This window comes from Aplidium turbinatum, chromosome 18 (genome assembly GCF_918807975.1).
Source record: "Aplidium turbinatum chromosome 18, kaAplTurb1.1, whole genome shotgun sequence".
Classification (NCBI taxonomy): Eukaryota; Metazoa; Chordata; class Ascidiacea; order Aplousobranchia; family Polyclinidae; genus Aplidium; species Aplidium turbinatum.
The window spans coordinates 5587554-5611700 of NC_137489.1; the positions used below are offsets into that span (position 1 = coordinate 5587554).

The window sequence follows — 24147 nt, forward strand, 5'->3', positions numbered from 1 at the left end:
AGCATCAGCCAAGAGCAGTTAGCTATACTATCATAGCCTTTCAAAATGGGCCAGGGTAAGGGACTTGATCAAATTTTAATGATTTGATTTTTGGAATAAGGACTATCCTCTTCCGCCGGATTGTAATTTAAGCGGAAAAATCTTGTTCATAATTCTTGTTTAAATCATGTCTAAGCGTTTAAGCATAGATATCTTACATTATAGATATGCAACTCAGCAATCGTGGAATTATCGTCACGCTCGACTGACTTTATGGACACAATCAACAATCAAGGTTGCCAGCTTGGCTAGCGTATCTATGGTAGGCTATTATTGTACGGTTTGGGCTTGGCGAGTGGTGGCTTTTGAGCTCCTTTGGAATATTTTGTTTGGCGTATATTTCAAGTTTTCACAAAATAGCCTACTATGAAAAATCAAGACAATAATCTTTCTTCACGTAGGTTATGCAACTTCCGTTTCATGATCGTTGGAACTATCATTTAAGCTTATTTCTAGTGACTCATTAAAGCTTGTTGTAGGCAGTTTACAAACCTGAGATAGAGGGGCGCCGGAACAATTTTAGGACGAGAGTTTTAGGATGAGATATAGCGATAATGCTGGGCAACTCGTTCGTTTTCCCGCTATTAGCCATGAAAGTCGAAATGTGAGGCAGATGAATAATTGCAATAGCTTGAACAAGAAACGAAAGGTAAATTTCACATTCATAGCATCACAATCTGCTGCAAAGTATAAAATGTGTCCACGGGATAATTTGTGTGGGCCTACTGTAGGCTATAGGCCCTATAATTTGGCTAAAAGCGAATAGCAGAAGTTGTTAGCCTATATTGCAAAATTTGCAGTAGCTTACATGACCTTAAAAGGGCACCATTGCCCCCATCCAGAGAAAATTTGAGGGCAGGGGGCATCCTCCCCCCTGCTGAGACAGCTTCATTAGCATCACGGATCCAACCGCCAAACCAAGACAATTTTAATGTTTGGTACACACCATAACTAGGCAACCAAATGCTATAGCACAGCTTTCGGTAGCCAGCAGTAACTTTCATTTTGGTAACACTCAGTAGATTAATTGAATAAAACTTCAGCTTGTCCTGGAACTACAGCTCCAACAAAGGTCTTTACCTACTTATCAATGGTTGACAGGCTTGTTGTTAGGCATTGTCGGAAATTTTCAAGCATTTTCGGGGGTTGTCAGACATTGTAGAGTAGCTACTTTCAGGCATTGTCTAGGATTTCCAGGCATTGTCGATCATTATCAGTGGTTGACGGGGTTGTTAGGCATTATCGAACATTTTCAGGCATTGCCAAACATTTTCAGGGGTTGTCGAGGATTTTCAGGGGTTGTCAGGCATTGTAGAGTAGCTACTTTCAGGCATTGTTGGGAATTTCTAGGCATTGTCTAGGATTTCCAGGCATTGTCGATCAATATCAGTGGTTGACAGGTTTGGTAGTCATTATGGAACATTTTCAGGGATTGTCGAACATTTTCAGGGATTGTCGAACATTTTCAGGGGTTGTCGAGCATTTTCAGGGGTTGGCAGGCATTGTCGGTAATTTCAAGGCATTGTCTAGGATTTCCAGGCATTGTCGATGCTAGACAACCCCTGAAAATGTTCGACAATGCCTGACAAACCTGTCAACCACTAATAATGATCAACAGTGCCTGGAAATCCTAGACAATGCCTGGAAATTCCCAACAATGCCTGAAAGTAGCTACTCTACAATGCTTGACAACCCCTGAAAATGCTCGACAATCCCTGAAAATGTTCCATAATGACTACCAAACCTGTCAAACACTGATATTGATCGACAATGCCTGGAAATCCTAGACAATGCCTGGAAATTCCCAACAAATGTCTGAAAGTAGCTACTCTACAATGCCTGACAACCCCTGAAAATGCTCGACAATCCCTGAAAATGTTCGACAATCCCTGAAAATGTTCCTTAATGACTACCAAACCTGTCAAACACTGATATTGATCGACAATGCCTGGAAATTCTAGATAATGCCTAGAAATTCCCAACAATGCCTGAAAGTAGCTACTCTACAATGCCTAACAACCCCTGAAAATGCTCGACAATCCCTGAAAATGTTCGACAATGCCTGAAAATGTTCCATAATGACTACCAAACCTGTCAAACACTGATATTGATCGACAATGCCTGGAAATCCTAGACAATGCCTGGAAATTCCCAACAATGCCTGAAAGTAGCTACTCTACAATGCCTGACAACCCCTGAAAATGCTCGACAACCCCTGAATATGTTCAATAGTGCCTGAAAATGTTCGACAATGCCTCACAAGCCTGTCAACCACTGATAATGATCGATAATGCCTGGAAATCCTACACAATGCCTAGAAATTCCCAACAATGCCTGAAAGTAGTTAGCCTACTCTACAATACCTGAAACCCCTGAAAATGTTCGACAACCCCTGAAAATGCTCCACAACCCCCCAAAAAGCCGACAATGCCCGACAATGCCTGACAATGCACGACAATGCCTGACAATGGGTATTTAGAGGTACCCTCTGTGACTGTGATTTGTTTTCAATCGCCAGAATCTCCATAAAGCAGTCCATGCGGAACGAGAATGTGACGTCATCACAAGCAATCCATACGTCAACTTGAAAACGAAGAAAGTTTTATTTAAACAAAATCCAAAAAAATATATTAAAAATAAAGTTGTTTTGCTGTGCCAAGTTTGAAGTCAATTCATACAGCCATAGCTACGCTGTTAGCCTTCAAACATCGTTACGCACCACTGAGTTGCATATCTATATGTAAGATATCTATGGTTTAAGTCAAGTCAATTTATTTAAATTAAAATCTCTTCAATTATTTAAATTTTATTTAATCTCTTATTTAATCTCTTCAATTATTTAAATTTTATTTAAATTTAAATCTCTTCAATGGTTCGTCATGAGTACCCAAAGCTCTCAATCTTTTTGTCTTTGTCTCATTCCTTTTTTAGTGCTCCTAAAGCGGTCGCGGATCCTTAAACAAATTACCCAAAATTTCAATTTAATGCGTTTCCTTACGGAAAGAAATGTTTCATAAGTTACGAAGCGACACACTTAGAAGAATTTGCTGAACGAGCGACGCACTTTTACCGATTGATGACATTGACGAAGTTATGCTGTAAGCTATATGTTGACAGGCATGATCAAACATTAGTAATCTACCCAGACAGCCACTTTACCTAGTCTAGATCTTCACCAGATCTAGGTATCCCTGACCAGATCGGATACGGATTTGACCAGATCTAGGCCCGATAAAGTATCTGTCTTTGGGTATAATCTGATTTAGGCTAATGCTTTACTATTACTTTTTCGAAAAATAATACGAGCTGTATAAAGAATCTTGCTCTTTTTTCATTTAGGCTAGGCTAATTGATAGGCTACTTTGTTGTAATCGCTATCATGGTTGGTTGGTTTTGAATCTTTATCCTCGGACTGACAAAGCCTTGATGATAGGTTATTCCTGGTAGTTTCGCATACTTGTAGAGGCTCTTGACACAGGGCGGTTACCGAGATTGGCAAAGTGAAATTTCCGATTGTTGAAGTGTTGTTTCCGGAGAATTATTCCATTCACTAGGTGCCGCTGAATAGAGAGCTGTCCTGAAATGCGTTGCTCAAGCGCACACCCCGAGAGTCGAACCAGCGCCCCGTGATCTTGAGCCGGCGTGTAACCACTGAGCTAATGGGGCGGACGATCATGGCAAAGCTGTGAGTGCTAATAAAATGTTGACTAACGTTTGCACTTCTAAATTTAGCCTTGATTAAGGCTTAATCTGCCGACACAAAAAAACTTAGTCGAACAATTGAACATGCATAGCCAGGGCTGCGATTTTTGCCTTTTTCGGTGACGAGGTCACTCGACACGCGCCATCACTATTCGACAAACGCCGTGCCTTACGAAAAAAAAAAAAACGAAAAAAAAAAGGAAAATAAAAAGGAAATAAAAAAAAACTGAGAGAGGACTAAACGTAGTCAGGTCGAGGAACAATCGGGGGGGGGGGGGGGAGGGGGGAGGCATCACGTGATGCAATCATAAGAGTGCTGACTTACGCAAACTTTCTTGCACCAGGTACTTCAAAGCAAGGTCTAAAAGTGACGCTTCACACGAGAAACTCCCTAGGCGTCAGCGCCGCCATTTTGAACACTGCGGGAGAATGCTTTGATCGAAGTTCCAACGCCTGGCATCAAACATTTCGCCACACACGTTTTGTGCTATTCGACACAACGGGTTTCTTTTATAGATAAAATAACCGAAGTAGGCTACTTTAATTGTCAACGTGTTTGCAAGTTTGTATTTATGTCTGACTTATGCACTTGTTGTTCCAAGCTTGCAGAAATGTTTTGCAGTGTGAATAAGGAATAGTAGACAGATAAACACGGTTGCAACTTGACTTCCATCCACTAAAAGGGTTTCTGTGATTACGTAATGGGCGATTTTGCATTTGCATTCACAAAAGCACACAACCCAGCTGGCAAAACCCGTCGTTTTTACATTGATTCAACGTCTGCAGACGTTGAATCAAAAAAACGAGAAGCGAAAAATATACTGGAGTAGTCTATCACGAGTCACGACCGCACTGTTTGATTTGTAGTGATGTAATAATACCAAAAGTAGCGATACGCACGCTGTTACGTTAAATAACTCAGAGGGAAAAGTAAGTTAATTTTGGGTTGATTCAACGTTCGAGTCAGCACAAATCTATTTAATTTTCCTGGCGGGTTACATTGCGTACCCAGACAGCAAAAATCATCATTTTTACATTGATTCAACGTCTACAGACGTGAAGTCAATGCAAAAATAACGAATTTTGCTGCCTGCGTAACACTGCCCAAGAAGAAATTTACGTTTGTTTTACATTAATTCGACATCTAGCGACTTTGAATTATCATAAAATAACGTTAATTGTTCAACCAGGTACCGGTAACAAATTAATATCTCACTGCGAGATGATTGCCTCGATTTACGTTTACACTAACATAATTTCGGCACAATTGAGATACTGCGAGCAAACACAACACGAGTCTGTTTGATAAAGAACTAGTTGTCACAATCGGAATCATAAGACGCTGTATGCAAGGATGAAGCTGTCGCATCGTCACTGGAATACTTGAAGACGCAAAACTGCCCGTTCTTGAACGCGCAATGCCATATGATCAAAAGCATTATTTTTCTTTTCTGCCGAAGAACCGTTTATCCAATTTCGTATTACTATTTTAACTTGACCCCGTAGCTTTTCTAATTCCGATTTGTTTCTGTCATAAAATTCTTTACAAATTTTGCAAAATACCACACTAACTTTTCCTTCTGTTTGATAATCTATAGCAGGTAAATTCCACTTTTTAACTGTATCTTCTTTCACGATGATTTATATTCGCAACGACACCGGTAAACAATAAGCATTCGATGAAAAAATAACATTTGCGTAACAATTAAGCCAGTATTCATAAGGTGGCAAACTTTTTACAGTTCACAATTGAGCATTGTCAGCGCATAAAATAGCTTGCGTGATGCTCTGGGCTACCGCCGTGTGACACGCGATGAAGAAGCGCATAAAATTTCGTTTGATTAAACAATAAAGCATAGGGCAATTGTCGCAGCAATCCAACGTGTGTTGATTTGGCGACGGCAATGTTTTTGCCGTCGTAGATGGAATCACTCAACCAGCGTTAAAAACTTAAAGTAAGTGACTCTGATACCACACAACTTGTGCGGTAACTCGCGGCCAAACGCTTATAATCTGACTCTTGTGGTTGTGGCGTCATATTACTATTCGACAAACAAGCGTAGAATTTTTGGTCGTTCGACAAAAAAGAAAAAATCGCAGCCCTGTGCATAGCTTTTAAAAAATATACGCTATAACTCTTTCATATGCATTTGTTTTAGTTCTATTGCAATTGCAAAATTATATTAAGTAGGCTAAAGCGTAGGCTAAATATTATTTTGCGTGTTAACTCTTTCGCGACCACGGACGTATACACACGTCTTGAGATTTTAACCATGATGACCAAGGACGTATCCATACGTCCGAGTTTAAAAGGTGTTTCAAGCAAAAAAAAAGTAAATGATGGCTGATCCATCCATAGTCTTTACCTGTCCTTATTCATTCTGCTGTAGGCTATCTCCTAAAGCAGGGGTCACCAAATGGCGTCCCGCGGGCCGCATGCGGCCCGCCACGCTGTATCGCTGCGGCCCGCGGAAGGTATCAGCGTACAAGTATAACCAAAAATACTTTTCTTGAGGCGTTAAAGAGCACGAAGGCAAAAAATACCTTCCGGGAAGCATATTTTTGCATTGCATACGATTCCACCGACCGACCAATCAGATTGTAGTTCTAGGTGGGGGTTGCTTAAAGTTATTCCAATGCGATGTACAACCACACTGTCCCAGTGGTTGATTAAAACGTCTGTTTTCGAATTTCGAAATTGTCTGTGAGCATAGGGTTGCTTATTTTAAGTTTGCAAATGTCATGTAAACACTATTGCGAGTTTCACCGTTATTGTGTTTCACGAGCAGTGTTCTCTTTATGCAAGTTTTTGTGGGCAACATAGGTCTTTGTGCCAACTCAATTTATAATAAATTGGCAAAATATTATATATAAATTTAGAGACTTTTTCTGATTGTATTATGAAAAAAATTAACTTATCACTGCAAAACGTTTTTTTTTTAAAGAAATATGGAACGCTTCACGATTTTGCGCGTCATCCTTGCGCAGGAGCCATGCTAATCTTCTCCGTATCGTTCCGATTATAGTATATGTACTGCCGAAGCAAGTACTGCAAAATGTTGTTAATCAACAAATTCTTGCCACGCTGATAAGCACCGCAAGTGACAGTTGTCTATAATAAAAGAATGACGGTTTTATAGACTCTCACAAAAAGGATGAAAAACCAACTCATTGCTTTTTTAGAGGGAAGACTGCTCATGAATTACGATAGAATTACGATTTTTCGGTGATTTCCACAAGCGTTTGTTTCATGGTGCCTGGTTTCTTTTTCCCTGTTATTGGAGCCTATTTTTCGCTGATATGCACAAAACTATAAGTGCATATCAGCGATATGCACAAAACTATATGCACAAAACTGTAAGTGCACAAAACAAGTGCCCTCGTTTATTAGGCATTGTTAAAAAAGTCAAAAGCGTTGTAAAAGGAGCTTGGCCTGGCAGTAGCGTTGTTGGTAGGCTATTCTAACATAAATATGAACAACATGTGACGCTGGATACTGGGTACGAAATGCGTTCGTTTCTAGCATAAGAGTCAACCTATCTAACATTTTATTAGTGCGGCCCGCCACAGCTCTCCTTAGTGCCAAAGTGGCCCGCATGCAAAAAGGTTGGTGACCCCTGTCCTAAAGCATTGCGCGCAGAAACAAAATAAAATTTTCTCATGTGCAGAATTGTTTTGGCATTATATTAAACTACATATATTATCATATTATTGTATCATGCTTGGGTAGTAAAGATTATAATGAAGTATACTTTTCTGCCAATTTTTAATTTATTTAGAAATTAGAAAAAATAATTACTGTTTGGAAAGTTGCTAGTTGTATATTGAATGTTTTGAATTTTATTGCAAAACTTTTCATCTTCGAGTAGCTGAAGATGTATGCTTTCATTTGATGTCAAGATTGTGCGTCTACGTCGACCACATGAGATATTATTACGGCGTAAATACAAGTTTTTGTGAAAACTGTCTGGTTATTTAGATTAAAACGTCGTGACCTCGGTGGCTGTGAAAGAGTTAAAAGTATCAAGTGGCAAAAAAATCACACTCCGGCTCCTGTTTATGCCAAGAATTTAAGACTCCGACTCCACTCCAATCAAAAACCGATACTCCGGCTTTTGGCTGGAGAGTTTGGAATAGGCTACTCCAAAATTCCGGCTCCTGGTAGACTTGGCCAACCGGCCCTGTGTCACTGTTGTGATGGTTGAATGACACTTTGATCTAGAGTTGCCACGTTGGCGGCTTTATTCCAATAGAAAAAATATATAATATTACAACTGCGTCAAACTAATTCCGCCCGTTAGATCAGTGGTTACGCGTTCGGCTAAAGATCACGGGGCACAAGTTCGCCTCACGGGGTGTGCGCTTGAGGAATGAATGTTAAAGACTGCTCAGTGCTCTCCATTCAGCGGCACCTAGTGAATAGAATAATTTCCCGGCAACAAGACTTCAACAATCGGAAAACTTCACTCTGCCAATCTCTGTAACCGGCCCTACGTCAAAGCCTCTATAAATATGCGAAACTACCAGGAATAACCAATCAAGGCTTTGTCAGTCCAAAGATAAAGATTCAAAATAAACCAACCAATCGAATTAAAATTCTATTCTAACTAAGTCAAGCACTTGACAAACTACAAGCTGTCAAATGTAAAATTAAATTTAAATTCATTGAAGCCAAACACTTTACGCATTTGGCGATGCCTCCGTGTGTAACTGCAGTTCTAGCTCAGGATTTTGCTGGTTATAATCCGGGTCCTATCGCTTAAGTCTTCCAATGAAAGTTCAAATTCAATGTAGGCTACAACATTTTTTAACCAAACCCAGACAGCCTTCATTTTGTCCAGTTCTTTATTAGATTTCGACCAGATTAAGTGTCTGTCTGAGAAATTGTGTCTGGAAAAAAATTGCTGTCTGGAAAATAATTTTTGAAAAATAATGCACTATAGGCTACTTTTCCATTGCTACCAGCAGCCTACAATAGGCTAATCATGTTTTATTTTATATTGCGGCAACATACAGTAGGCACTGCGATTACAGATGCAACATAACAGACAAAAGGAAGCAGCAAAGGGACATGTGGGCTTGGAGTCAGTTTCTCCCATTATTTTGGAAGGTCATAGGCTAAGTGTCTTTGCCAAGACATTCAGACGACGAGTCGGCTATAGTCAACTGGCGGCTTTATAGCAGATAGTCGGCTGTATACCAGTAGTCTAGGGAAAATATGTAGCCTACTTTTTCCACTACTTTGCCAACTTTACTTTGTCAACTATTGTGCAAAGCCGTGAGAACAGTAAGGGGGAGGATGTCAGTGGTGATAACAGTCGTGGATGCAGTCAATCCGCATGCACCCCCAAACCTGTGTACTTAGGCCTATGCAAAAATAAACTCTGGTTTGTATATTTACTATGCTGCAGGGCAGCTTTCGTCTCACCATCCACGCCCATGATAAAAAGAGCAAATTGAATTTTGCAGTAGCCCATAACAAAGCATGATTTATGTTTGAATTTATTGTTACCAAAATAAGGATCAACAAAAGTTTTAGTTTGCTGGACAAGGACGTAGCCACGTGGAAATGGGAATTTTGAAGGGGCGATCGCTCCTTAAAATTTTACCTTGCCCTCAAAAAAAATGTGCTTTAATACTATTACAACGTTTTAGTACCATTATAAGTCATGTTGAATAATGTTTGCTTCCTCCAACAATTGCTTTTGCCCTTAAAAATTTTTTTCTAGCTACGTCACTGCCGCTGGTAATAAATTTACTGCTGTCTAGTTTGGCTAATCACATAAGTAGCTGAACAAAACCAAGGCTTGCTGGGTTAGTAGTGACGATGGTGGATGATTATCGTCGGATAAAGGCCATAGTGTGGTCATATCCCACAAGTCAACATATGCAATATTTTCAAAACCGGCAAAGAGTTCACGCAATAATACATGGTATCTATAAATGAGCCACTCAAATGGACGTTTTTTAAATTTGGTGACATTTAACCCTTTAATGACAACTCTAGTGTCTGAAAACTTTTCAAGATATCTAATCAAAGACGAGCGTATTCCTTTCAAACGATGAATAAAAAATGCAGAGTCATATTCTAGGAGGTGTAAACCTATTCCGATCATTATGAAAACACTTTTACCGCCTGTTTTTATTCCCTCGATGGAATCAGTTATGTATGGTCTTGTTCTCGGAGGTCCTGGATTTCGAAACGGTGGCCCATGTCCTCTGTAGTATATAGTCACGTTGTTAGCAAAGCTTCGTCCGACGAGAGGTCTTGACCAGATTTTACTCTTTTCGGAGCTTTTGGTGTAAAGAAAAAACTGTTCCTGCGCTAAGAAATACAATTGCCGTATTGTTGAATCGCCAAACATATAGACCACTTTGTCTCTAAAACAATGCCTGTAATCGTGGATCGTAGTGCGTTTGAAGTTCCTTACTAGTGACACCCAGGATCCTTTTTTGCTGTAGCCAGATATTGGAAAAAAGTTCTCATGGTGTCGTTTTGGCTGCGCGTTTAATCCCAGATCAAATGAGTTTCTCGTTTTAATTCTGGAGTCATTTTCCTGCAGCATTACTTGTATATTTAAGATTTGACCGGTAGCTCTCTTGTAAGACTTGTACAGCTGTTCCATTTCATAGCAGACATCAAACGGCAAATGGTAAAGTCTCATTCTTTGAGTTTCCATATAAATAATCGGCGAACAGTAGTTGGATAAATTAACTTCACAGAACCACGGCTCACCATTTCTTGGGTTGCTGTAGTCACAAACCTTTTTGTCTTTGAATCTGCACAAAAAGTACAATTTTCATCTCTATTCTATAAAAATGAGCCTCCTTCAAAAAAGAGTGTAGGCTACGTATAGCCTATCTTAGGCTAAATCCGTTTAGCTTAATTTAATTAAAAGTTTAGTGATGTACGGTAATAATTTAAATTCAATAATTTTAATATTAAAAGTTTAATAGCCTACTTTAATTTAATACAAACGAATTTATTTTCACACGAGTCAGTTCAATCATAAACAGCTAAAAATCGATTTCGATCAGCTTGCAGCTACATTATCTTCAGTTAAGCTTATTCAAATAGAATTATTTAAGATCAGTTAAGCTTACCTTCAGTTAAGCTTACCTTCGGTTAAGCGTATTCAAATAGAATTTTTTAAGATTCTATTTGAATAAGCTTAACTGAAGATGATGTAGCTTCAAGCCGATCGAAATCGATTTTTAGCTGTTTATGATTAAACTGACTCGTGTGAAAATAAATTTGTTTGTATTACAATCATGCATGCCTAACCGAGTCGTTCATATCAAGCATTGTTGTGGGTTTGACACCTGTTAGCAGATATTTCATTTTCTTGATAATTTAATTTAATTAACAAAAATTTTAGTTTAATTTTAGTAGATTTCAGTTAAACCGTCAGGCTTGCCTGAAGGTAGCTTGCGTGTCAACTCAAGTGTCAGACAATTCCGCGTGCTCTTAAGCGGTGCAGAATTGCGTTTTTGTGAGCAACGTACAGTAGGCTACTAGAGCTCTCATTACTCGGCTATGCAGACGACAAAGGTTGGGTGCCTTCAAATGCAACGAGAGATGTCATCAATTTTGAATGATACTGCCGTTTCAACTAAAATATAAACCAATCAACCAATTACGCATAGCAAGTCAGAACAACTTATACAATCGGGCACTCACCTTTCGTATAAGACTAGGTCATTACTACACAGAACTTTTTCATTGGAACGGAGATGGGCGTGATATAGCTCGCTTTGGTGAATTCTACCTGCGCTCCATTCTGACAAACGATAAATGCCTTCCAATGTCTGAACCAGAACTATATCTAACCAGAATTTTCCTTCAAATAATAAAGGGGCTTTGACTGTGTAAGTACCATCCATGTGGTCTTCAATGGCACAAGGAATAGCTGAATAATTATCATAGTTCAGCAACTTTGCTCGGAAATAATCACCTCCAAAAGTTTTATTGTTATTTTGACCATCTATACTTTGAATTTTTGCCTCGAATCTGTCCCCAACATTGTATATTTCAGCTTTTTTGGAAGACATAGAAAATGATTGTGTATAAAGACTAGGATCCCTTTTGGGATTAAATTTGTCAAATGCATGAAAATTTTTTTTTAATTTCGGAAAAAAATACAGCCAATGAGGTAAGTCTTTGACAAACGCTGTATAAGAAAAGTTAGTTCCTCTTTTTTCGCGAATTGAAAATCCATAAATGTCTTTATATATAACTCCAAAGTATTCAGAACTTGGATCTAAAGATTCCTTTGGAGTCGTAAAATTAGCAAGTACCTCGTTGAAATAGCCATCAAGGTTGTTTCTCCCATTTGCCTTTACATAATTGCGTATTTTGAAGACCATAACCCAAACCTCAAGGTAGCGAATGTGATAAAACGTCACAAAAGTTATTAAAATGAAAAAAAATAGTGTTGCCTTTTTATTTGTATTCTTTTTATGTACCATCGTCTGATGATAACTACTCCTGGCAAGAAGATAAAAGTGTATTATATTGTTATGCCTGCATTTGCACAGCATTTCATTTTAGCCGTCAAAACAATCGAATTATCCTACGTAGGCTACAAAGCAAACTTGACGAGGAATTTACAAAATTAACATTTAAGACTGCTGAAATATTGTCTAATTTCTTTCCGTGCAATACTTAAAACAAATAAGTCAATAAAACCTGCTTTATAAAGTATTTTCAACGAAAATGAGAGTTCTTAAAAACCATAAGATAACCTAAGTAGGCTATTTTGAATTGATTAATTTTTAGACCGACAAACTTATTCATTTAAGTAAACTTAGTTTCAATTTAAAACTCATCCGATAATTTCGGCAGTCAATTTGTTTAAGAATTAATCATTTATGCAAAAATTACATAAAATCTCTGCTGTTCAACTGAAAAGTTTATAAATAACTGCAGGTCTAAGCTACTTACGACGCTTATAAAAAACTAAAAAAAATAATTACAAATTCAATTTTAGCAATGAACATCAACGACCTAAAGCTGACTGAAATCATACATTTTTTGTTACATTTCTCATGCAAGTTTTAAAACTTAGCAACGAAACCAAAACATTAGGATGAAAATGCAATCGGATTATGACGTCATAAAGCATTTACTTACTTTAAAACAAAGTCTCTGGAAGATGTTGCACCTGAACACTGAGAAATAATTCCAAACACTAAGTATTGCCAACTAAATAGCTATCTTTGAAATGCGTTGCTCAAGCGGACACCGCGAGAATTAAAGTCTCACTGCTTGATTTCGTCATTTTTTTCTTTGGGAAACCGAATGTTTACCCATTCCAGACAGCAAATTAACGTCTGCAGACGTTGAATCAATGTAAAACACCTTTGCTTTGCTGCCTGGGAAGAGGTCAATTAAGACAGGGCAGCTTCATGTGTTTATTTATTTGTGAGCATAAATATAGACCTACTGTAATCTATCAATCATTGTCGTTGTCGCGAACGCTTTCTTTAAAAATTACATTTCTCTCTGTGGTCGCATGACCAAATTCCCTTGGACCGCTGCTGGATGAAAGCCTAGAATTAAGTTTTTAGCTGGCCCATTACCTCAAGCCACTTTTTAGCCAACTAATGCAATGCTGTAAGAGTTTTTTACAAGTCTGCTGTTGAAAACTGAGCAAGCGACAAGTGAGCAAGTGACAACCGAGCTAGCAACATTTCAGCAAGTGGCTAAAGGTAAATGATGAAGCTGAGCAAGTAACAACTGAGCAAGTCGAAACTTGACATGTCACAAGTCAGCAAAATGAGTTTAACAAGCGATGACCAAGCAAGTTCGACGTGAGCACGTAAATCTCATTTGCTGACTAGGCAGTAGATGAAATGTACTTTCTGAGTTGAAGCACTTGCTGAGTTGTCGCATGCCGAGTGGTCCGACGACCAACTGAAACCCTAATTCAGGGGTGCCCAAATTTTTTATCTAGGCCTACACGCCGCATTATGTTTGCAAGTCTTAGCGGCGGCAGTAAAATTGCCACTCACTCTTTCTTGAAATTTGGCCCAAGCTTTAAGATTGTACAATGTACATTCTGGAGCCCAGATGAGGGCCGCATATAGTGTTGATACAGTCAAGCAGATAGCGTCCAGCGGATTGCGCTAGGGCACCGCTGCACTAGTTTATAGAATTTACTTGAAAGTTAAATTGATTGCACACTTTCGGTATAGCCATGGTACAGTAGCAATAAAGAAAAAGTTATATATTGTAATATCACGGCTTTTTCTTTGCGCAACAGGACTTCCGTGTTTCGTTGGTAAAAATAGATCGTGAGGTAACGAGTCACAGAATGTAGAAAGCTCACGTAAGCTGTGTTTCTTCTTTTGCATGTCACAAACAGGTTTGTTGATCCTATATGCTCATACATTTTTTGTCTTATCCGGAGTTACGTTTTAATTTTTTTGTCCACCTTCAGGCATGCCTTAGTGTCTTGCTAAAGACACAGCCGCATACTTTTGAGCGGTGTCGAACCATCACCTCGACGAGTGCCGAGCCACAACTCTCACCACTTAGCTATGCAGCCGATTATGCTGATAGATGATTTGGCTATATGCTTATAACTAATGTTCCAATCGCAGATTTTCACAATTTAAAATCAATTTCAGACAATTGTTTTTTTTTGCTTGAGGGTCTATCTAAGCTAGGGCTTTGCTAAGTTGATGTTTTTTATAAAGTAAAAGAAACGGTAATTTAAACCAATATTACTTTTAAGTATATAAAGCAGTATCATATCAATATTTTTTAAGTTCTTTTTTTATCTTACATTTGGTCTGGACAAGTGAATTTAGGTATGAATAACTGAAGCTTCTCACCCTAAAGCCGTTTAGAGCTAGCCTGAGTGAAAGTGTTTCAAAATTACTGTTAAATACATTAATTTTGTGTTTAAAATTTCGATACTTTGTCTTACAGTCAATGCATTCATGAACCCTCTTGGAAGTTTTCTCGGTTTCCAAACGATCCGCAGACCCAGGTTGGAAACCATTGGTTTGTAGGTCAAAAGCTGCAACTTCTGTCCGAGTAAGATTGAACAAAAAAGATCAATTTTTATAGGAAAGCTTTTTCCTGGTTATATTTGTATTGAAATACGTCAATCTATCAGTTGCCAATCATCAAACGCACATCACAGCGCTGCGATGAAATAATGTACAAATTTTCATTCCGCAAGCAAATTTTTTTACAAGGTGTCCTAAACGAGAAAGCAAATCAGTTACTTTTCACATTGATTGAACGTCTGCACACGTTGTGAAAAATGTAAAACGTCACACCCAATGTCAAAAATGACTGATTTTCTGTCTGGAAAAACATTGATTGAAGCTGTTTATGGTAACTTATAATTGTTATTTCGATAAAGAGTTAGATGTAACGAAGTATAGGTGCAGTTGGCTACAATAGGCCTATGCATGAACATTGGCGGTTAGGAATGTATAAGTTCTTAGGATTATTTGGCAAGTGGCTACACAGACTATTCACAAAAAATTTCAATTAGGCTACACGAACAACACTTAAGTGCAAGCATAAATGAAAAGAAAATATTTCTTGATGGTTCTCAGTCAGAGAATTTCAATAACTTTCTTTCGACAGTCATATTACTCTATTTTTTTGAGTTTATCATGGCCTGGTAGCCATGAGTCTATAAACTTATTTTCACAAGGACAATCAAAAGGCTAGGTATAACATATCCAAACCAAAATTTTTCATCAAAAAAGTTAATTTAAAAAAAAAAAATGTCAGCACATTTTTTGACACACAGGAATTTCAAGCATTCTGAAACCAAAAGAGTCTACATACGTTCTTTTGCACAATCACTTTTCTTTCTAGGCCACAAGGACATTTAATTTAAAAAAGTTTAAAATGACACAGCCTGTTTAACCGTCCACGTATAAACTTGGAATTAAAACAGATGTACAATTACAATGTCTATGTACAATTTTTCATCTCAGTCAAACCTTATACACAAAGTTAATTTGCAATTTTCATGAGTAGGGAGCAAACTTTTAGACCGTGGGTGAGATTACGACAAAGTTACTGTTAAAATTCTTCATTTTGCATAAACAAGAGAAAGATCAAGGACAAATAAATGTGTTTAACCACGCCTGGCGGAATTTAGCATCTTTATCTTCTTTTTCAAGCACTCTGAATCGAGCGTGTAAAGTGACTCGCCTTTGATTTCCTCGTGTCCGTTTCGTTCTATATCGAGTTCAAACTCTTCTAAGCCATGCACGCAGTCAGTGGCGATGGTATTTGCAAGTTGTTTCCATTGGGGATCCGTGACGAGATCCTGTGGTTCAAACAGAAATAAATCAATTTCTTCGAAGACTTTTTTAGCTCAGCTTTTTGTACAGTTTTTATTGTAGACCTACGCATTAATTTTAGATGGACAATCTAGTTTCTCCATGTTGAATAGAAGCAACCAGTTTATTTTTCAGTTATTTTCTAAAAAAATTATATAAAATTTACTGGGAGACAAGAGTAAATATTTGAGTTGATTTTGTATGGAGTCATGAAATCGTGACAAAGAAAATATTTTTTAAGCTTGTAGCTGCAAAAGTAAATGTGTATCTGTTTCTTCGTAGAATATAGCAGAAAGCTTAAACAAATAGAATGTGAATCTATAAAAGATTCGTTACGCTACTTAGAAACGCAGTATTCGTTCTCACCATTTTGAAGCTTTTGTATTTTTGGTAGTGATGCATTTTCTGTAACGAAAAACTTTCAGTTAAAAAGAATTTCAAACTTCTTTTTTGCTTTCGCAAAACAATAACGTCAAACATCGTTCGAATTTAGCAAACTAATAAAAATTAAGACACAGTGTGTCTAAAAACATTGCACCTGGCAAAGAAGCTGTTTGTAGCCTGCTTCAGCCCATTGACTTCGTTATTTCACTTTTGCACCCAATGTTTAGATTGTAGAGTAAACGTTTCAATGCTTTACATAAGCTTCCCACGACCAGCATAAGCTACTTTTGTTTCAGCAACCTACAGGTTCATTTGAGCGTTGACTGAAGAAACGGTGGACTAAGAAAGCCCCTTGATTTTGATGATTTTGTATACTCGGAGCTGTGTTAAACCACTGACGTGGGCCACAACCGTTGAAATCGATAGTTTAAAGTTTTCTCGGTAACAGGGCCTGCTTCAGTGGTTCAACGTGTCAAAACTGCTGAGAATAACCTATCATGGCTTTCTCAGTCCGAGAAAAAAAATTTAAAACCAACCAAACCGATTGAAACCATGATACCGTACATTAGTGAACCAATCTCTCTGCTTGGTGCTGCAAAGTGTAAACATTGTCATTGCAATTCATTGAGCTCACTATTAGTATAGGCGCCCACGTGGACTTCAGTTGTTTGATGCAGTGATATCTTTCTTTACAGAGTTACGTATTAATTTTTATGGATTTGCCTGATGCAAATAAACGAGACCTAACGAATTTTATAGAATTTATTCAAATAAACTTTCAAGAAAAATTTTGATCACTTTTATAAATATGCAGATTTTTATCAAATATTACAATTTATCAAACATACGCTTTCAGTACGATACAAACTACCAAGATTATTTTAATATTGGGCCTATCAAGTCAAAATCATTCATGTATGCTGCAACATAGTCCACATACTAAAAAGTTTAAGTTACTCACGCTTAGAAGAAGAGGGCTTTTTCTCACCAAAGACATGTATTGCTTCTTGTACTCATAGCCTTTGAAGCCAAAGAAGAGACACAAGGCCACAAGCCCGACAATCAACAAGAAAAGCAAAACTATACACGTTTTCTTCTGCTTCCTTTTTCGCGGGGGATCGTCTGATTCCTAAGATTTAAAAAAAACATTTTAATCGTATCCATGACTTCGTAATAACTGTGAATCCAACTACCATCAGCAATTGAACAATGAACATGCACTATCGTTTCAAGGGGGTTGTCGGCCTATAGCCGCTTACCACTGTCTACTTGAAGAATTGACATGAGTTGTAATTTTTTACTACGACAAATTTCCGGAATGCTGCATTTAGTAGGACAGCAAGCAGGCTATTTTCAACACTTGGTTTTGAAATAATTTTTATTATTATTTTCAAGTCATTTTCACTTTAAGTTTTTATTGAAGAAAGAGCTTCAAAAAAATGCAAAAAATATTGATTATTTGCTGAATATATTTATATTATAAAAAAACGCTGTCTAGAAAATTTAATGATGACAGTTATTCTGCAAGATCAACTTCGAAACATTGATAAGGGCCTACTCATTTAAGATAAGCTTTCGATGTTTAACAGTTTTTGCTCCTACAATTCTCAAGCTGAGAGTTAATTCTTGATCTTGTCTTCATTATTTAAGCTGAAATACCAGGTAGCTTATCATCATTGAGCTGTCAGAATATATATTTTAGAAATTTGTTTAAACATTTAAAAAGAGTAGGCTAAATTATGTACGAACCTGAATGGTCAATTGAGGTGGAAGCTCAAATTCCTCTTCTTCTTTCTCTGGATCCTTTACTGATTTGGCGACTTCAATAACCATTATTTCAATTAACTCTTCGGCTACTTATAAGTTATAAAAACGCAATTTCCTTCAAAATATAAATTTATTGAAATGACACTAAAGCCAAAGTTGAAGATACCATGAATCGTTTATAGGTTATTCCAAAGCGGATTACTTTAAAAGTTTTGATTTTTCCTAAACTTTAGCAATTAATTGATAGACTTCAATATCATAGGATTCCACAAACTCCACTGATTGATTGATTCTGTTCATATCTAATTTTAGAGTGAAAATCTTTTTCTGATGAAGCTTAATATCAATCTTAGACTTTTTTTAACCATAAATAAAGGCTGCTTTAACGTGCGGTATAGTTTACTGTAGTGAAAAAATATCGCGTATAATAACCCATTTGCAAATTAAGACTCGTCTACTTTATTTTATAAGTACAAATTACAAATTTGGAACCAATCATTTATAAAAAAAAATTTTCTTTTTGTTCCGTCGTCAGTCCTTGTTTACAATAGCCTAATCCTGCCCTTGCTCATATTAGACTTTAAAAAAATAAAAACACTGCATCAAAGCACCTCGTTTTGATGAAAAATCTGGAAAGACTCACAAACTCAACTTATAAACTCAGTTTGTGGAAAACATCGGCCATGACAGCTTCCTCGACAAAATTAAGTTTTGTCTATTGAAAATAATAATAAGCTTTGGCAAAGTGTCCTTGGCAAAAGGCATGCCTAAAGGTGGACACGAAGATTAGCTTCCTCTCCTTCCCGTTCACTTTATCTAAATCTTCTACCTCCAGGTGTAAACCTGGATACGACAAAACAAATAATGATCGGCGACCTTGATGCAAAGTCTGTCTAAATATTGTAAGAACAGAGTATTCTTTTGGAGGTGCTAGAGAGTTTGCTGATCTCCTTGTTTTTACTTCTTTCCAAATAGATTGTTAATTGCGTGTGAAAGGTACATCAGTTTTTAATAGATGTAGTCTATTTGTTTACACTTCAGCAAAGTATGGAATTGCAATATAAAGTAGAGCTCATAACTGACCTGGAGACAGTCTCAAGGATTGCTATTGAAAAACATGTCGGATGCTAACCAGCAGTTTAGAGAATTATGTAGCCTTTTAAAAAATTCAAACATTTTGACATAATAATTAAAATATCTATTATTCAATTAGCAATAAAAATTTCTTAGAAACTGAATTGATTCTTCTGCTTGGTGTGTAATCTGACTACTCATAAAATTGTCTATGCAGCCCTACTTTGTCTAATCTGAACGCTTGTTTTTTCAAAATAACTTTAAATTTTAATAACCTATCATTGCTATATTGCTGCTCCTTCACAGAAACAGGAAGCTAAATATATCAAACCAAAACATTAAATTCGGCCTCTCATAACGAGCTAACTTTCATCATTCCCTAGCCGTGACGTCACTTCTTGTGACAGCTTTTTCGAAGAAAAACAAACAAAAAACTTGATCTTATATCAAAAAGTATCAGCCGTAAACAATAATTATCCAATTTACCATGACAATGCAAAGAACCTCTGACGTAATTAACGGTTTATTTGCATTAGGCTAAACATAAACTGGTCACATTTGAGGCAACTAGCCTTCCTCATTTTTGACGGAATTTGTAAGCTGAACAAAGATAGAGGATTCTTCTCCGTCAATTACAACCAGTGGCGTAGCCAAGGGGGGGTGGGTTGGGGGTTGGGTCACAGGGCCGGTTTTAGGCCGATTTGACCGATTAGATCAAATTGGGCCCCGCACCTTGAAGGGGCCCCGCGCTAGCGGGGGTCTTTCTGTATTACGAGGTTTAAAATACTACTGAAACGTAAAATAAAAATTGAAATAATTTCAAAGTTGAAACTAATTAAAACGTACTTGAGATCTACAATCGCGCAAGAAAGACTTAACAGTTTGTCAATGCTTTCTATAGAATGCGAGATTGCTAAAGCCATTGACTTTGAAGTTATTTTGAATGACTTTGCTAATAAAAAGGCAAGAAAAGTTTTTTTCTGAAAAACTAAAGGTTAATTGCCTAATTTTCCTTTTTTGCTATTAAAAGTAAAACAACATATCGTAAATAAACATCCACATTACCTTTAATTTGTTTTATAGCAAGTAATAAATGTCTATCTTTGTAGTTTGTATGTACTGGTATGTATTTTATGATATATAAACACCCATAAATTTTGCTATGAAGAGTAGGGGCCCCGTCATCACATTTCTAATTGGGCCCCGCGGTTCCTAGCACCGGGCCTGGGTTGGGAGTTTCAACCCCCCTTTGGCAAGCGTGTGACGTCACGATATTGAGAATGATGCTTTCAGTCTCTTTATTTCTCTAAAACAAAGTTTGCTTAATTTTAAACGAAACTGCAACAAAAAAGCGAGTTTTTCCAAAACCAAACATTCAAATATGTCAGCCAGAAATTAGCAACAAGAAAACATAGAGACTTAGCTTTATTTCCGAAAAATGCCGAAAAAAAAACATGATCTTACCCTTTTGCTATGCCACCGGACAGCACCATTTTACAGGAATATTTATACCCACATTTTTGTTGAAAATTCTTTCAGAATGAACCAAACTTAAAGTAATTTTTCAAAAATTTTTGGGGGTGGCCCCCCAGACCCCCCGCCGCTGGGTACGCCCGCCGCCCATCAAAAACAAACCTTTCAAAAATTCCTGGCTGCGCCACTGATTACAAACAAACATGAACTTGTCCAACTGTAATAATTAATTGCCTATCATTTATTTACAATCTTCTTTTGTCCCAAAGCACACCAAGACTTTGGCGTTTTGGCATTTCAAACTTTTCTAATTCTTTATTATGCTTGGCAAATTGTTATGAAATAAACATAATGCAGCAGGTGTGTTACCTTCTTCGAGAAGACTATTTTTTTTACATTTTTTAGCAAAATGCTACCTCGTCAGGTTTCAGAACATCTGCCATACTTCCAAAATAAGATACAATGCTTCTGGTAATTCCTGGAGCTGAAGCCAGTCAGAAGAGAGTACCACAATTTTCTTTCCAAATATACAAACATTAAACAAGATAAAGATCCACTCTATCAGGTTTAAGCTTTTCTATGGGGACCTGGAGCGTGTTACACGAAATCTTCAGGATTCTGTTGTTTTGCACACAAAATTTAATTTTTTCTCAAATTTTTGTGACAATTGACCAAATGCCTGCTTACATCCGACATTGAAGTCAACCTTTAAATATGTTTGGTGGCGCAGCGGTGTGAGTGCTTAAAGGACATCTGATCAACACCGATTGACAACTCACTACTGTATCTTAACCATACACGTAACTTCATGCTAGATGAACACTGAGGTTCACTTTTTTGCCCAAAAACCTAAAGTTTGATCTATTTTTTCATCTCTAAACTTTAATAAAGGATTAGTAGATTCAACATCTAGAAAATGGTTCCTCCTTCCCTTCAAGTTGGTGTCAAATGACTGGTTGAAACTGGTTTGATTATTTTGTTGTCTCATCATGAAAAACTCATGCAGCATACAATTTTTAAGAATAACTTACTTTTAAAAACTTTTCTTGAGCTAGTTTTTAATGTGTGTCTGCTAGACTCAGCATTCCAACAACTGAGCAGCCGATCGCAAAACTAAAACATCTCAACAGCTTCTAAATATAATTTACTGGCATTGTTTCATGTTTTCGCTATTCCTGACCAATCTGTTCTGGTGCCCATTGCAGCCATAACATCTGTTTTTAGTAATTTCTTCCTAAAGCAAAGTCACGCCATTGTGATAAAATTAAACATCTGATCTTTAAACAATGCTGAATAACGTATTTGTACAGTTTTAGTCCAATAATTAATTTTTAAGTCAAACTGAAACTTTAAGAAAAGATGAATAGTAGGGGAAGGTCGGGTTAGTTGAGCCACTGGGTTAGTTGATCCACCCCTTTTAATTCTCAAATGTAGTGAGGTAACCACATTTTATCATCACGTGATCTTAAAGTTTCTCATAGCGTGGTCTCTCATCTGGTTTGAGTTGACGATTGATATTAAATGTGGTGCTGAAGTTAAAAAGTTGTGTTTTAACCTTGGAAAGTAGATTTTGAAAATAGAGCTATGTCCAATAATATTTTTTTATACTTGGTTACTGAGACAGTTTCATTTAATTTGTTTGGTAGCTTACCAAACAAGCTACGTTCTGAATAAAAATTGGCATAGTGTGCTATGAAGTTTTGCTGTAGTTTTAACATTGGCTCAACTAACCCTTACCGTGGTGTTAGTTGAGCCATTTGAGTACTAGATTTTAAACACCTGTGGACCCGGTTGTCGTCGTTCGATAAGGCTTGTATACAAATATTGTTTAATATACCCAGAAGGTAGAGCACTGTGAATGAAGAAATAAAAGCAACTCATATAAAAAAAATTGCAAAAATGCACAAAAAGTGGCCCAACTAACCTGACCTTCCCCTAGTCCACAAAAAGAATCTTGATAGCAATTGGTATGGACATAGACTACTACCAAGTCCAAGTGTCGTGTCAAATGGTCAGCCGTGAACTTCGAAGCGATCTTAATAGTCCTACTGTACTATGAAGTTATTGCATCATTCCATGCATGGTAAAGAACGTGATATTTTAGTCGGTTGTATTCTGACTATGCATTTCATTAGCATCCTCATACTTCAGCAATTTCATATTTACAAAAACTGCTTTGTACTTTCATGCTCACTTGGCAAGCGGTTTACCGAAAGTCTTCATGCTTATACTTAAAACATAATAAGAAAATGGCATTGGCAACATAACACTTGGAAAACATATAAGCTACTTTTAGAATAGATCAAACGTGTTTGCAGAAACGTAAAATTTGAACCAATAGAGCAGGGGTTTTTAACCAGGGGTGCACGGCTGCACGCACCACTAAGTGGTGGTGCGAGACCTGTGCCTGGGCGGTGCGGGGATGCTGAATTATCAAGGTTTGTTATAATATGACGAGAGAAGCAAAGTTGTTTTACCAGGTTTTAACAAAAATTGCGAACTGTAGGCGACTATTACTTTTCAGCCAATCCCAGGAGGGGGTGCGAGAACTGGTTGGTAATTTCAAGGCAGTGCCGACAAGGCAAAAGGTTAAGAACCGCTGCAATAGAGCTAAGGCGAGAAAACACATTCTAAATGACTTTCAAAAAATTAAGTTTCGCCGCACAGTAAAAAAATCTGACAATATAAGCCAAAGTAAAAAGGGCAATATTGCAATCGAAGAACAATCACGTCATTAGTTTTTAATTGCCCAAAAAAATAACAATACATAATCGAAGTACCGGTATGTCATATTTCTCAACTGTTGGAAACTCATTGTTGAAAATTTTTTCATCGGCTATACTGTAAAGATGCCAAACGTAGAATGAAGGAACTTTCTAAATTTCCTGCTGATAACTTAAAGCAGTCAGCAAAGAGTAGCGCATCGAGGTCTAACGATGTAGACCCTAACGGAGGTAGAGATGGGGAGGGGCGGCGAACGCCTCTGCCATAGTTATATGCTAAAACTGGACCTTTCAAACTCTAATCAGAAAATTGGGGATTGAATCGTTTGTGAGAACAACGATCTAATATTTACAATGCTTGATCCCTTATCGGTACACAGACCTTTAGTTACACTGCCTCGGAGTAACACTGTGGACTGAGAAAGTCAACCTGTTTGAGTTGGTAATGAATTAAATGAGGAAGCTTTTCAGCTTGTAAGTTGTTATGTTTAGCATATTGTAAAATGTTGATCAATATTAAAAATTTTAACTTGTCTTTTTAAACAAACTTAGCCTACTTACAATTTAAGCAATCTGCTTCACCAACAATGATATTATGGCTGAGTCATAACAGTGCTACTGTTGTACTAATAATTACATTACATTGATTTTAAGTTTAATAGAGTAA

The 24147-nt window shown here is 37.3% G+C and overlaps 2 protein-coding genes and 1 non-coding gene across 4 annotated transcripts; all 3 read right to left on the reverse strand.

Moving 5' to 3' along the window:
- Nucleotides 1-6684: 6684 nt before the first annotated feature.
- LOC145788010 (U6 spliceosomal RNA) lies at nucleotides 6685-6791 on the reverse strand. Its single transcript, XR_014291472.1, has one exon. It is a non-coding gene; the product is annotated as a U6 spliceosomal RNA (small nuclear RNA).
- A 1959-nt stretch (nucleotides 6792-8750) lies between these two features.
- LOC145787923 (NXPE family member 3-like) lies at nucleotides 8751-12108 on the reverse strand. Its single transcript, XM_082599760.1, has 3 exons — nucleotides 12040-12108; nucleotides 11423-11550; nucleotides 8751-10521 (listed from the first exon to the last, which is right to left on the reverse strand). Exons 1-3 carry the CDS (start codon nucleotides 12106-12108, stop codon nucleotides 9516-9518), a joined length of 1203 nt encoding a protein of 400 aa, XP_082455886.1. The 3' UTR covers nucleotides 8751-9515.
- A 2714-nt stretch (nucleotides 12109-14822) lies between these two features.
- Nucleotides 14823-18327, reverse strand: LOC145787747 (uncharacterized). 2 transcript variants are annotated; one of them, XM_082599557.1, is made up of 4 exons: nucleotides 18193-18327; nucleotides 17432-17572; nucleotides 16426-16464; nucleotides 14823-16046 (listed from the first exon to the last, which is right to left on the reverse strand). In XM_082599557.1, the coding sequence occupies exons 1-4, from the start codon at nucleotides 18274-18276 to the stop codon at nucleotides 15852-15854; spliced, it is 459 nt and encodes a 152-aa protein (XP_082455683.1). In that variant the 5' UTR covers nucleotides 18277-18327; the 3' UTR covers nucleotides 14823-15851. The 2 variants fall into 2 exon arrangements, with proteins under 2 accessions (XP_082455683.1, XP_082455682.1); XM_082599556.1 differs by having other exon boundaries at nucleotides 17405-17572.
- Between the last annotated feature and the right edge of the window lie 5820 nt (nucleotides 18328-24147).